Source organism: Podospora pseudocomata, chromosome 4 (genome assembly GCF_035222375.1).
Source record: "Podospora pseudocomata strain CBS 415.72m chromosome 4, whole genome shotgun sequence".
In the NCBI taxonomy this organism is placed as follows: Eukaryota; Fungi; Ascomycota; class Sordariomycetes; order Sordariales; family Podosporaceae; genus Podospora; species Podospora pseudocomata.
In genome coordinates, this window is record NC_085888.1 from 3,635,202 (window position 1) to 3,648,378 (window position 13,177).

The following is a 13,177-nucleotide window of genomic DNA, read 5'->3' on the forward strand; positions in this document are numbered from 1 at the left end:
CTGTCCCTTGCAATACTGCTTCAACGGTCACGACAACAGATCGATTGCCTCCCTCTACCATTACTGAACGGCGAACCATCATCCGGACGACGGCCTCAGGTCGAGTAACAAGTTCCACCTTTGTTACCAGCACACTCACGCCCGTGTGTCGGATTCCATCCTCGACGATGCCAGTGCGAGTTACTACTGCAGTTCTTACGCTTACAAGACCGCCTTCAACAACCTTTACAACAAGCCCCTTGACAGGTGCTTTCACGTTTACAGCTTCCGGATCTATCTGTGCTGGAAATCCTCCCTGGGGTCCAGGGAACGGTGGTGGCGGGGGCAGTTGGGGGGCAGGAAGAGGCGGTGGATGGGGACCGAGAGGTGGAGGGAACTGGGGTGGTCCAGGTGGTGGCTGGGGTGGAGGAAATGACCTGCCTCCCTGGGTGACTTGTAGACCCACTGGTGCAGTTCCTACCGCTAGTGGTAAATGGGGGAGTTGGGGAAGAAGGCAGGCTGTAGAGACGCGGACGGAAACAGTGACTGTCACTCGAGTTGGTGAGTTGTTGTTGCAATCTTGCCTCTTGATGAAGGTTAAGTATAGTTGGACTAACAGTTCTATTCGACAGTGGTGGGCACAGTTACACAGACAATGTGAGTGTCCATTCTTTGGCGTGGCGTAGTACCTTGACTGGGTAAACTAATGTTGTGTGGTCTGCAGTACTCCACCAGCAAGGACAGTGTGCGTTTGGCAGAGGGATGCTACCCAAGTTGTGACCGTAACAGGCCCAGCTTTAACGGTGTTGAGCCCTGTTACTGCTGTTACTGGTGTGGTTGAGACAATCTTTGTTACGTGAGTGTTTACATGCAGACTCATCTTGAAAATGAAGTACTACATAGCTAACGCAATATAGGCAAACCATTCTCAGTGTATCAACCAATTCCGCATCCGTGACTGCTTGTTCACGAGCGGGTGGGGTGTATGGGGTCAGTCAGGGGTAGATGCGATTGGAAAGGGGGTTACGGGGTTAGGGTTACCCCCTGAGTTCAGGGGCTTGTTTTGCGTTCAGCTGCTGAAGGCTGTCCGACGTCAACGTGACCTTTTTCCTCCAAAACTGGGTGGTTAGATTCAGATGAACCATGATTCTAGCCAAGAACCTTGCAATATCTCCCAATATGCCCAGCTTCTCACCTCTTTAGCCTGTACTCGTTCACTCATAACCGCATCAACACCATCAACCCAATTAGCCGCCTGGATTTCTCCATTGTCCGATCATATCTCCACGAATAATAGATTTCCAAATAAGAAACGGGAATGCAAATGCATCTCCCACGTGGCATTCCGGATTCTTGGGTTGCAGCATGGGTCTACACAGGTGTAAACCTCTGGTCAGGTTTATCAACTGAATCTTCCTGCGATTCCAACAGAGAATTCAGAAGAACCACTGCAGTCATTCCTGAGTTGTCTTGTTTTGCTGGCTTACAATGAATTTCCACCTTTTCCTTTTGTCTTCTGCGTTTGTGGCGGTCTCTGGCCAGCTCGACAAGGTTGCGAAAGAAGCCGGACTCCTGTACTTTGGCACCGCAGTCGATAACCCCAGTCTCAACAACCAAAATTATCTCCGTATCGCTCGTGATCCCGCTGAGTTTGGCTCGCTCACTCCGGCCAACGGACAGAAGTGGTCCAACACCCAGGCGAGCCAGGGGCGCTTCACTTACGGGAGTGGTGATGCGATAGCTAATATTGCACGACAGACAGGCCAGCAGTTGAGATGCCATACCTTGGTGTGGTATAACCAGTTGCCTGGATGGGGTCAGTCCAGTCAAACCAAAGAAGCGTCGGCGATGTGTGTGTGTTAACTGGGTAAACACAGTCAGCAGCGTCTACAGTCGCGATCAGATGCAACAAATCATTACCGCACATATCCAGAATGTGGCTGGACACTATAAGGGACGGTGCTATGCCTGGGACGTGGTCAATGAAGCTATGGAGGATGACGGAAGATACCGCAACAATCCTAGTATGCCCATTGTCCCCTGCCCCTTATGATTACCATGGGATGTTGACAATGACCAAAAAATAGTGTACCGAGCCATGGGAGTTGACTACATCACGCACTCCTTCAAGGTAGCCCAGCAAACTGACCCCGCCGCGAAGCTCTATTACAACGATTTCAACATTGAGCGTTGCTGCAACGCCAAGATCAATGCCACCATCGCCATGATTCGCACTGTTAAGGCCGCGGGGGCTCCCGTTCACGGAATCGGCATGCAGGGTCACTCCCGGGTGGGCATGTCACCCTCCAAGCGAGAGATGAAGGAGACCATGGCTCGGTTCTCTGAGCTTGTCGACGAAGTTGCCTTCACCGAGGTTGATATTCGCCACACCAAGCTACCGATCGGGGCGGCCGAGAGGGAACAGCAAGGGAAAGATTACATGGAAGTTGTAGGGGCATGCTTGGAGACGCCAAAGTGTGTCGGGATCACTGTATGGGATTTCACTGATCAGGTTTGTGACATCGTTCCTCCGCAAGGAAGTTTGCTGACAAGATGCGATGCAAGTATTCGTGGATCCCTCAACAGTATCCTGGGGAGGGAGAGGCGTGTCTATGGGATAGGAATTATAACAAGAAGCCAGCCTATCACAGCATCGTTGAACTACTGCAGAGTGCTGCGAGTTCTGGTCTTAGAACGTCCGCGACACCCGCACCAGTGGCTGCTGTTGCTGTTACTGCGGCTTGACAGCGGCCGATAGATCGAAAAAAATGTCCTGCTGAGGCTACTTCATGAACCTTTGCCTCAATGCAGGCCAATATGCTCCCTTGTAGGATGTGATAACTACTGTTAGCGTTACCTCTGTCACAATCCTTTATCGATCAACACAAGGAAAGGTCTGCAGAAGGATCAAATTGTGGAATCTAAACCAGCAGTGTTGAGGCAAAAATGACAGTCACACGCACATGGTCCTCAACGCAAGTCGGGCACACTCATCACACCGAGTAATACCCCACCCCAAGTTGACATAAAAGCAAACAGAACCCGAGTTACTAAGATGGGCAAGGAAGCGTCATCGTCGGAACATGCGGCAAGTTGGTAGCTGCCGTCAACTTCACCCCGGGCAGCTGCCATGCGACGGAGAATGTAATTTGCGTTGAAAAACAGGTATATCGCCCACCTGCGCCCTTGTGTGAAGAAGCCGTGGGATAATATGCACAAAAGGGAATGTCCAACCGTGGGAAAAACGTGCCGACAAATGCAAAATGGCTGAAGTTCAGTGTCACCTGGATATGGGCAAGTCTTGCGAGCATAGCGCAGCTGAGGCGGGTAGTCCGGCAAGAGAAATCCTGACAAGGAAAAGTTCTGGCTGCCAGGTCTGACTGTTCAATAGGTACCTGAATAGGTGGGTGTGGTGTAGACCAGCGAGACTGCATTTCAGGTAGGCCAGTGGTAACACGGTGTATGAGGACCATTTCTACCCAACCTGGAATCAGAAGATGAAATCTGAGTGGTAGGAGCTGTACGAATTCTTGATAAAGCGGCAGTGAGTCGTGTTTCTCTGCTCGGCCTTTTCAGAAACAGACCAGAAAGTATGACAGGCCAAGCAAAGCAAGGCAGCTTGGAAACCGGTGTTGCTAGGTACCTACCATCGAAGGTAGGTCCAGTTCCATCCCACCACACCGAAGTCCTTTTGCTACTTTTCACACAACCATTCGTCAAAAACAAAAGACCGTCGGTTTTTGAGACTCCCGAGTTGCCTATCTGCTGCAAACATTCGTTACTTGACATCCACGCCGCCCGCGTGGCATTGTCAGGGATCAGTGCCGTGGGAAGGATTATGGGTCTCATCCTGTTGGTGATACAACCGCCGTTGGGCGGTGTAGTGATGGTGGTGTGGGCTGTTCTGACGATGGGGGCCGGCTTACCGCTGCATTTAGTTCACGTGAACTTCATTCGGAGTCCCCTTGTGTGACGCTTCCATGACCACACAGCTCTGCTTGGTTGGTCTTGCAAGGGGTCGAATGCTTTCATTCGTCAGCCCTATGGTGCAAGACTGCGGCACCAAGCCGGATCCTGTGAGCACACACCCACACCATTCAAGGGGGGTTTTGTGGCTTGTAGGTATTTCGACGTGGCTTCCATACCTATCTGAGTCCTCCAATGCATGATTGCCTGATCTTCCTCGCATCTGCATTCCCGATTGAAGCCGCATATCTGAGGAGTGCGGTAGGTACTTAGTCACATGGAGTCAATGCATCCGGTTTGATAGGTACTCTGTTGGAGCAGATTCACCGACCTCTGGTTAAGTGGTACACCCTTCCTACCTGCCGGCTACCGTAGCTATGATATATGTGTAGAATAAAGACGCCGTGGCGTCTGTCGACAGATGTAGTAACCACGTTCACCTCCAACAGGGGCAGTGCCCCTCCTTTATGCTGCCTGACAGAGTGTGTGGAGCAAAGACATCGTTGACCCAGACCAATTGCCGCTTGTTATTTCCATTTGGATGCAGAGGTCAAGGACATGTACCATGATTGGAGCTGAAATGTCTAATTCGTGATGGTCGCCGTCTCCAGATCCTTCTATAAAACGAGGACCTGATGCTGCATCCCTAACATGTTCTCTTCCAATAATTTCACAACTTCTCAGACCAGTACCCAGAAAACATTATGTCAGTCATGACACACACACAAGAGACACCAGTGGCACGAATCGCTGCCCTAATACATGGTCAATCCCTCCGCCTCCCAAGCCTTCAACCTGTGCTTTCGAACTGGCCGACACTGTTGAGCCCTCACTATGCTGAACTCAAAAAGAAGGTCGGCATGAAAATCGACGAGTGGATTTCTGACGAGCGCGTTCGACGAAAGGCACAAATCATTGACTTGCCATTGTTTTCTTCAATGTGTGTGATCACCCCTTCTCTTCTCTGGAAAGCAAGATGGTTCTTTTTCATCATGAATTTACTAACCATCTCCATTTCGTAGCTGGTACCCTCACGCCACTCTGGACCGTCTTGAAATGATAACTTGGTACTCAATGTGGATCTTCCTTTGGGACGATGTTATTGAAGATAGTGCGACTCCTGCCTCCGGGATTACTGACAAGGTTTCCTGGATACACCACCAAGCACTGAAGTACATGGAGTACCATCTCGGCCTGTCATCCTCCCTCGAAGAACCAATACCCCCCACCAAATACTGCACATTGTTCAGATATGCCGCCGAGCCGTTCCGGAAAGCATCAAGCCTCTTACAGAGAATCAGATTCTATGAAGAGCTCAAGGTATACATGGATGGCTGTGAAGTCGAACAGGAGTTTGTGCGTGCTGGCGAGCTTCCGAGTTGGCGAGAGTATTGGTCGCACAGACTGGGCACCTCATCTGTGCATACCTACAGCGCTCTGGGCGAATATATGAGTGGTGGAAACATACCACCAGAAATGTTTGATACCCCTGAGCTAAAGGAGCTTTGGGTGGGAATCAACAGGCACATTGTCACGTAAGTCTTCCCGAACTGATTCAAGATGACAGAAAGCACAACACTAATCGTTATTCACACCCAGTGTCAATGATCTAATATCATTCAAAAAGGAGGTTGACAAGTCAAGCTTCCATAGCCTCGTCCCAATTGTAATGAATGAGACCGGCGCAAACTTGGACACGGTCGTCGACAGCTTAGTTGATACGCTGCGCAACATTGGAGACAGCATGAACCGAGCGGGGGATAGGCTGATTGCTCTCGCAGAGAACAATCATGGAGCGCAAGGGAGGCAAAATATGGAACAGTATGTCCGGTGTTTTCAAACCAGCGCAACCGGGAATTACTGGTGGTCGTAAGTTCTGTTACTCAACCTGCACGGGAAACACACTGGTTTGAAAAGGGCCATACTGATTGATTCTGTAGACTCTTTTGTCGCCGTTACGGTGTAGAGCAATATTTGCAAGCCGATGGGTCTCTTGTTGTACCTCTCTAGTCAAGCATGGTTGACTCTCGAGTCATGGGCGGTTCGGAAGAGATATCCTACATGAGAGAGGGTTCTTTGCATTTTTAGCATGGTGTTTGGCGTTTTTGAGGGTCGAGATGCAGGGGAAGATAAGGTACTCAAGGTTGCCAGTTTTAGGTATGTAGAGAACGTATTGAATATACTTAGTTAGCTGTGTCTCTCATCTGGATGGTCCAGCAGATAACATGCCGACAATTGACAGATGCAAGCTGAGCGTTGTTCCTAATTACCTGTCTGTCTCCTCCATACTGGCGTGACGCGACTCAGACAAGGACCAAAAGGCTGCCTGGAAGGGCCTCCTGCGCCACAAAAACACAGTGTAGTGATAAGCAAATCAGTTACTGTGAGGCCCTATCGTTTCGGACCGAGTCGCACTTCACGGCTCACAACTTGAGTTGGGGGTCGGGAGTCAGCACGGAATCTCGGAATCTAGCCACCCTTGTGTGGGGGTTAACAACCGTGAATGGCAGGCGCACACACGCTGATCTGCTAAGCGGGCTTACTGCAACACCCCATTTGGCTTCATACAGGTATCCGGGTTGTTGTGCGATCAGCAAGGTATTTTATCTGCCTTTTTTCAGGCACCCCAAACGGCATCAAGCCTTCTTGTATCTATAAGCCCCTCCATACCGCCTCTGGCTACCTAGCCCAATATCGTCGCTTCATGAACTAAGCTCCTCAAAGTACCTAGCTTGTATGCACGCCAGAAAACCCAACGAATAATCATGAGTAGACACGACGAGGAAAGCCGACACGATGTTGACCCCACAAAGTTCGACTGGTCACGATTCGCATTGTTGACTACTGTGGGAATCTGGTTTACTGTATTATCAACAATATCGATCGCATTGGGCGTGTGGGGTGCACTACCAGCCTCCGCAGACGGATCCTTCAGTCCTTTTTCAGACGACTACATTTGGTGGTCTCGTCCGAGCTTTCGTTATCACTTTTAAGGCTCAACCGATGTCTTTTTCCCAAGTAAAAGTAATTGATTTGGCGTGGGATTCTGGTATTTCTCTCTGCAGAAGCCTTGAAGCCTTCTTAGACTACCTATACTGATCCGTTTATCTTTCAAGGTTATCGGCAGAGCTGGACAAGCGCTTTTAGCCCGGGTCTTGTGGAAGGTCTTCGCCGCACACGTCGCGGTCATGTTTCAAAAACAGCGAACAACGTATTCAGCATACTACATAATCTCATCAAACAAGAGACCTCGTCTACGACCATCTCTAGGCTAATAACTGAGCTGGGACCACGAAACATGCTCAGGTCCAGAGCTGTCATGGCCTTTGTGGTCCTTACATTTAACTTTATTTTGGCATTCCCAACAATGACAAGTGCGATGACAGGTTATTCAACCAGCACGGAAGCAATGGTACAAAATATAAATAGGTAATGGGGACTACATCAAGTACTCTACCTTTGAGCTGCTTCAATATATCATACATGATGAGGACCGGGTAGGCTTATCCAGAGACTATCATCTGTCTTACAGGGCCCCTGGAGACATCAGTGAGTTCATTAATGCCACAAAACAAAACATCCATGTATACTGACCCTTAATCATCAGGTGGAGAACCTCTCATAAGTCGGACGGAGTATCGTCCGAGTTGTAATCTCCATGATCTCCTTGGTGAGAAGCGGCAGCTTCAAATGCACATCTGGAACTGTAGGTTCGTCGTGAATACTACACCCAAGCTTCGATACTGATCTGGCGAGACCAGATGTCCGGCGGTAGGGGTTTTTTGGTTGCCTAAACACCAACACCACATGGGGAGATTGGGACAAGCATCTATCCGCGCCAGCCCTTGACATCTCAGCCTTCTATCTTCCACCAGTGGCCGATGTGCCAGCCGGCGAGTCCAATGTTTCCGTGACGTGTGGCCACAACTGGCAGGATCCGTTGACAAAGAACTACCCGCTCCGCAACACATCCAAGACGACATTCGCATCTGGCAATAGAACCTTTACGTTGGACTACATTCTGGCGAATGGCATTTGTCAGCCCATATCTGATGTTAGTTTGATATTTATGTGTCTGTCTGTCTGTCTGTCGAGAAGACGAGCTAATGAAACATAGAAACACCAGTGGGGATTCTCCTACCTCCAGCTGTACATAGTCATCAATGTTGTCTTGCTTTGGTCAACGGGCATCTTCCTTTTGTGGCTCAAAGCACAGTTCAACTTGCCGCTGGCACAGTACGACTGAGCTCCACGGTAATGGGAGTGCATGCTGCACATGTTGCGCGAATTGCAAAGCCATCTCAAACATTCTGGCGTCGAGTCTTGACAAGATGCTAGACTACCAGCTCAAAGAGAGTGTCATGGACCATCTGGATGGAGGACAAATATCGTTCGGCGCTGAAATCGAGACTGACATGGTCATTTCTTTGGGAATGGGAATATTGAAATGGCTTCGGATCAACAAATTCTGGGTTTTTGTGTTTCTTCTTCAGGCTTCCAGTGCAATTACAACTATTTGTTTGCACCTGCTCTGGAGAGGATCAAGGCGTGTTCTAGCTCTGACCCACCTGAGCTGGTTCATTACGTATCTACTTTTGTTGATCAGAAGGACCAGATTGCTGATCGTTATTCCACCACTGGCGTGGCTTGGGATAGGTCGTGAACTCTCTAGGCTTATGTCTCTTGTATCATAGATCAACTATCATAACAATGTTCCAGCACAAGCGGTCATCGGGTGGTTTTGGCATCTCTGCTGGTTGCATCTTTTCTGACGTTGCTTATAATCTTGGCACCAAGATCCAGTTCTGTACTTTTCCAGGCTCGGGTGCGGATGAACGGAATATTAGCTCTCTTGAACATGGGGTCAAGTCACTAGTCAGAATGAACAAGACAGGTTTGCTGCGGTGGAAGATGAACATTCAGAAGTCTCAGAGAACTGCAGGGCTAAAGTTAAGCCGACATGTACAACCTCGACTGACTCGGAATGTCAACTGTTTTAGCTATCCCTACGTACTTGGCGATCATGAAGTTTGATGAGCTTCGTTCAAGGCTGCGTGCAATTCGCGCAGGGCATCATCACGGTGCCGCTCAACGTCCAGGTCCAATATAAACTCCCACCGATGAAGAAATGAACCTGGCTCCCGCAAATATGCGTCAACCTCGTCGCCACCAAGCAGAATCTCTCCTGTTTCGCGACTGGACTGGACGATGCGTTGCGTCCTGGCACGCCTAACATGATCATACACCCCCAGTGCGACTTTCGCCTCAGCCGCTGTCTTGACTTCACCAAGAAGAGACGACAATATCATGCTATCCTCGAGGGACATTCCACCTCCCGATCCCTGCCACGGAGTAGTAGCATGCGCGGCATCGCCCATGATGCAAACCGGCCCAGAGACATAACGGCGCGCTGGAGCATGGTCCCAGAGATACATGGCTGGTCGTGTAGGTTGGGCACAGAGCAGCTGTGCAACTTTTCAATATATTGACTTCATTTCAGACGGGGTACCGGAGACAACTTACGGCATCAATTGCCTTGACCAAATGGTCAGGCCACCCTTGAACTGCACTCTTGATTTCTTCCGAGCTCACCAGACGGTGCCACTCATCAGCTTTTCCTTCAGTTCTATCTCTGGCGGCAATGACGAACTGGACCAGTTGCCCTTTGCTGAGCAAGTTGTGCATCACAAATGACCCCTTGCCTATCCATGAATGTTCAAACGGACTGTCCAAATCGACCGCCTCCGTCCCGATATTTGCCCGCGCTTGAGCATACGGTTGTAGAGTCATGGCGGTCCAAACACCAGTGTTTCGAGGTGCAGAGGCTGGGTCGTCTTCACCGAGTATGAATTTACGGACTGTGCTGTGAATGCCGTCCGCACCTATCAAAATGTCGGTCTTGTGAACTGTCCCATCTGTAAAGTGCATTGTGACCTCATCGCTATCCGCGTCAGTGGTGATGTTGCTGAGCTTTTTGGACGGATGCATTCGATCTTGCGGAACGCTGCTCAGTAGTTCGCGGAGAAAATCGGCCCGGTGAACAATACTTGTAAGACGTTTGTTCCCCGAACTGTCGTAGTCGACTTCATCCAACACAGTCCCCGGTTTGTCCCCCTGGGCAAGGAGGAACCGGACCCCGCGCATGGGCACTGCTCCAGCATTCTCGAGGGCTTTGACGGCGGCTGAACCGAGGAGATCGAGTGCTGTGAGTGCGTTGCGGGTAACCCCTATGGCCATCCCAGCTTCTTTGAACATCGGGGCCGATTCAAAGATATGCACGTCCAACTGTGGATGTTTGAGGAGAGCTTGGATGAGTGAAGCACCTGCTAGGCCCCCTCCCGATATGGCGACGCGGATGCGTGGAGGTTGGGATTCCATGGTAGTTGTCTAGGTATCTTCGCAAATATGGAAATACAAAAGGGAAAAGGCTGGTCGAACCCAGCCGATCAGGGAGGGTTGTGAACAAGTTAAAGTGAATGAGGCAGTCTCTGATGCCCGGGTCTTGCTGTGTGCATGTCTCGAAGATAACCGCTGTCCATGTTTTACCCCGCAGACATTAACATGAACTTAATACCCATGCCCCAACAACTTGGGCGGTGTGGCTGTGTAGGTGTGCAATCGATACAGTGACTGCAGACAACAGCTGGAATCGAAAGAGGAGACACCAAAGCCGTGCATGATTTCGAGCTCGGCACTGTGTAAGCACCAGACCGACAAGATCACGCTCGATGGTTACACACAGGCATCCTTCCCAATCACGTAGGTGATAAGGAGGATTCTCTCGCAAAATTCCCTGGTGGGTGTCGGACTCTTGGTTCATTGGTCTTGTTGGCATTGTCACAAATAGGTATGTTGGAAGTAGTAATATCGAACCATGTTTAAGTGATAAGTAGAGGTATCTAGGGCTGTTGAGAACCAAGACCTAACCTGCAGGTGCCCATTCACAAGTACCTTCTCTCCCTATGAGCCCTGCCATAGATTCTAAAATGCCAAGTCTGGATCAAACTCTGTGGTACCATCACGCTTTTTGCTTCTCTTGAAGGCAAGGTCCGGGTCAAATTCGGTAGTCCCATCACGGCGATTCTTCTTGAAGGCAAGGTCTGGGTCAAACTCCGTTGTCCCATCGCGCTTTTCCTTTCTGAACGCTAGGTCTGGATCGAACTCGGTAGTCCCATCACGACGATCAACTTCGACAGGCGGAGTGAGCATCATGGCTCGGCCTGAAGCAGAGATGCCTCTGTCAACAACTGCAATCTCAGGAAAGCGACATTCCCTTTGGGGCGAGTACTTACGTGGAGCCATTGGTGATGCTGCTGCCACCGAGATGAGCAACGCGGCGAGGAGATTTGATGATTTCATGTCGAATAGGTAAAACCGTGGATGTAAGTAAGTATGCGGTGGAGTATCGGTAGTTGCAGAGTCTTCAGCAGCTCAACATGAAGACGGGAATACGGATGGTGGAGTCTATATACCCGTCGACCTGGACAGTTAGCATAGCCGCCTCTCAAACGCAGTCATGAGGCCTGAGTCATGGAGGCTGTGGGATACTCGCCGAGTTGCCGACTGGTTGCTCCTGTGTAGGTTTCTTGCCCAGTTCCCGGCTTCCCACGTACGTTAGGCTCCCCAATTACATACATCACACCTATAGTACCCGTACGGTACTCGAGGACTGTCATCATCGGCGCGGCACAGCGCACAGGATGTAACGGATATGGCCATCAATCGGAGCAAACGAGACACCACGAAGGGAAGGAGAAGACTTGTGCCTCACTTAATATCAAGGTAGCATCGACAGTGGCGGGTAAGATGCCTCACTATTGGCCACCAGGACCACCACGGTAAGGCTCGTAAGTTGCCCCCGACACAACAGATCCTACATGTGAAACCTAGGCAGTTCCAACAACACAAATTGTCAAACATCGACAAGCAGATCCAACGGGCCGATTGCTGCTTGGCAGTTAGAAATGAGCAATTCCTCAGAGGTTGGTCATGATGTTGCAGGCGGGTTCCATTCGCCACTCTTCACTCCCCTTCAACCTCATTCTCATAACCTGTGAAAGTTGTAGGCTCTACCATTCTCCAGCTATCAAACCCAAACAATGTCCACCGACAAGCACGAACAACGCCCTTTCCTCGCTGACGACAGTGAAGAGATCCGGAGCGCCGGGCATTCACGTCACCCGATTATTAGCCAAAGAACACTACTTTTGGCATCCGCGATCAGTAATGTAGTTCTTCTCGTGATCTCTGCTCTTCTTAGCGGGACAGTCTTTTCTGTCCTCGGTCACGCCCAGAAAAAAGCTCAGTTACCCGACCCATACTGTACGTTTTGCTTCTCTTTCTATTGTTCCCCTTGCACTTGACATTGACGATTGGTTACTCTCCCCCTCGCAGCTCCCGCGAACTCCATCGTTGAATTCGAGTATCGAGGCGTTATTCGCAATGACTCCCGCTTTATCGGGCGCCCAACGCAAGAATGGGACAAGTCGATGCACGACCTCATGGCTGGGACTTTGATCAGAATCTCACATGAGGAACTCCAGTTGGCCGGGACGGACTCAATTCCACTTAGAGATGGCGGCTATGCTGCTGGCTTGGGTGTGGCACACAACCTCCATTGTGTCAAGAAGATAAAACAGTTCCTATATCGAGAACACCTTTACCCAGACCTGGATACAGGTAGTCAAAGGTTTGAAGACCTTCAAACGCATGCGGGTATGTTTCTGTACTTTCTTTCCTACCTACATGAAAGGAGGCGAGTAGTGACTTAATGCGATAGATCATTGTCTTGATTTCATCCGTCAAGGCATCATGTGCCATCTAGATTACTCGCTGTACACAGTGTACTGGGGAGAGCGAAAAGACATCCCAACACATCATGATCCGCCAGTGCAAAAGTGTGTGAACTGGGAGAAACTTCATAATTGGATGCAAGAAAGATCGGCCAACACAGATATGCTGGTACGGCCTTGGACAGAATAGACTTAGATCTGGGGAATCACATACAAAACAAATCTATCTGCAGACTATTCTTCTTACCTGCAAATTGTCAAAGTTTTGGGTGTTGCTAGTGTCCCAGGTAGCTCAGGGGTTTGAAGACAGCCCTTCCGCAGCCATTATTTGACGACCAGATGACGCGTCTCAGTTCTGTCTGCCGGAAGAACCGCCAATTGGGGGCTGTGACATGTACTGATATAGTGGTCATGCAAAACACTTGGACTGTGCCCGACCA

The 13,177-nt window shown here is 50.0% G+C and overlaps 5 protein-coding genes across 5 annotated transcripts; 3 read left to right on the forward strand and 2 right to left on the reverse strand.

Annotated features, from left to right (window-relative positions):
* The first annotated feature begins 1,434 nt into the window (after positions 1-1,434).
* QC762_404530 (uncharacterized protein) lies at positions 1,435-2,920 on the forward strand. The gene is made up of 4 exons (XM_062889911.1): positions 1,435-1,795; positions 1,851-2,003; positions 2,067-2,491; positions 2,545-2,920. Exons 1-4 carry the CDS (start codon positions 1,468-1,470, stop codon positions 2,722-2,724), a joined length of 1,086 nt encoding a protein of 361 aa, XP_062744094.1. The 5' UTR covers positions 1,435-1,467; the 3' UTR covers positions 2,725-2,920.
* A 1,656-nt stretch (positions 2,921-4,576) lies between these two features.
* Positions 4,577-6,148, forward strand: QC762_404520 (uncharacterized protein). The gene is made up of 3 exons (XM_062889910.1): positions 4,577-4,885; positions 4,968-5,480; positions 5,545-6,148. Exons 1-3 carry the CDS (start codon positions 4,650-4,652, stop codon positions 5,816-5,818), a joined length of 1,023 nt encoding a protein of 340 aa, XP_062744095.1. The 5' UTR covers positions 4,577-4,649; the 3' UTR covers positions 5,819-6,148.
* Positions 6,149-8,828: 2,680 nt separating this feature from the next.
* On the reverse strand, positions 8,829-10,599 carry QC762_404510 (uncharacterized protein). The gene is made up of 2 exons (XM_062889909.1): positions 9,469-10,599; positions 8,829-9,410 (listed from the first exon to the last, which is right to left on the reverse strand). Exons 1-2 carry the CDS (start codon positions 10,321-10,323, stop codon positions 8,967-8,969), a joined length of 1,299 nt encoding a protein of 432 aa, XP_062744096.1. The 5' UTR covers positions 10,324-10,599; the 3' UTR covers positions 8,829-8,966.
* A 180-nt stretch (positions 10,600-10,779) lies between these two features.
* On the reverse strand, positions 10,780-11,501 carry QC762_404500 (uncharacterized protein). Its single transcript, XM_062889908.1, has 2 exons — positions 11,238-11,501; positions 10,780-11,165 (listed from the first exon to the last, which is right to left on the reverse strand). The coding sequence occupies exons 1-2, from the start codon at positions 11,302-11,304 to the stop codon at positions 10,927-10,929; spliced, it is 306 nt and encodes a 101-aa protein (XP_062744097.1). The 5' UTR covers positions 11,305-11,501; the 3' UTR covers positions 10,780-10,926.
* A 105-nt stretch (positions 11,502-11,606) lies between these two features.
* QC762_404496 (uncharacterized protein) lies at positions 11,607-13,043 on the forward strand. The gene is made up of 3 exons (XM_062889907.1): positions 11,607-12,267; positions 12,340-12,660; positions 12,725-13,043. The coding sequence occupies exons 1-3, from the start codon at positions 12,045-12,047 to the stop codon at positions 12,925-12,927; spliced, it is 747 nt and encodes a 248-aa protein (XP_062744098.1). The 5' UTR covers positions 11,607-12,044; the 3' UTR covers positions 12,928-13,043.
* The last annotated feature ends 134 nt before the right edge of the window (positions 13,044-13,177 follow it).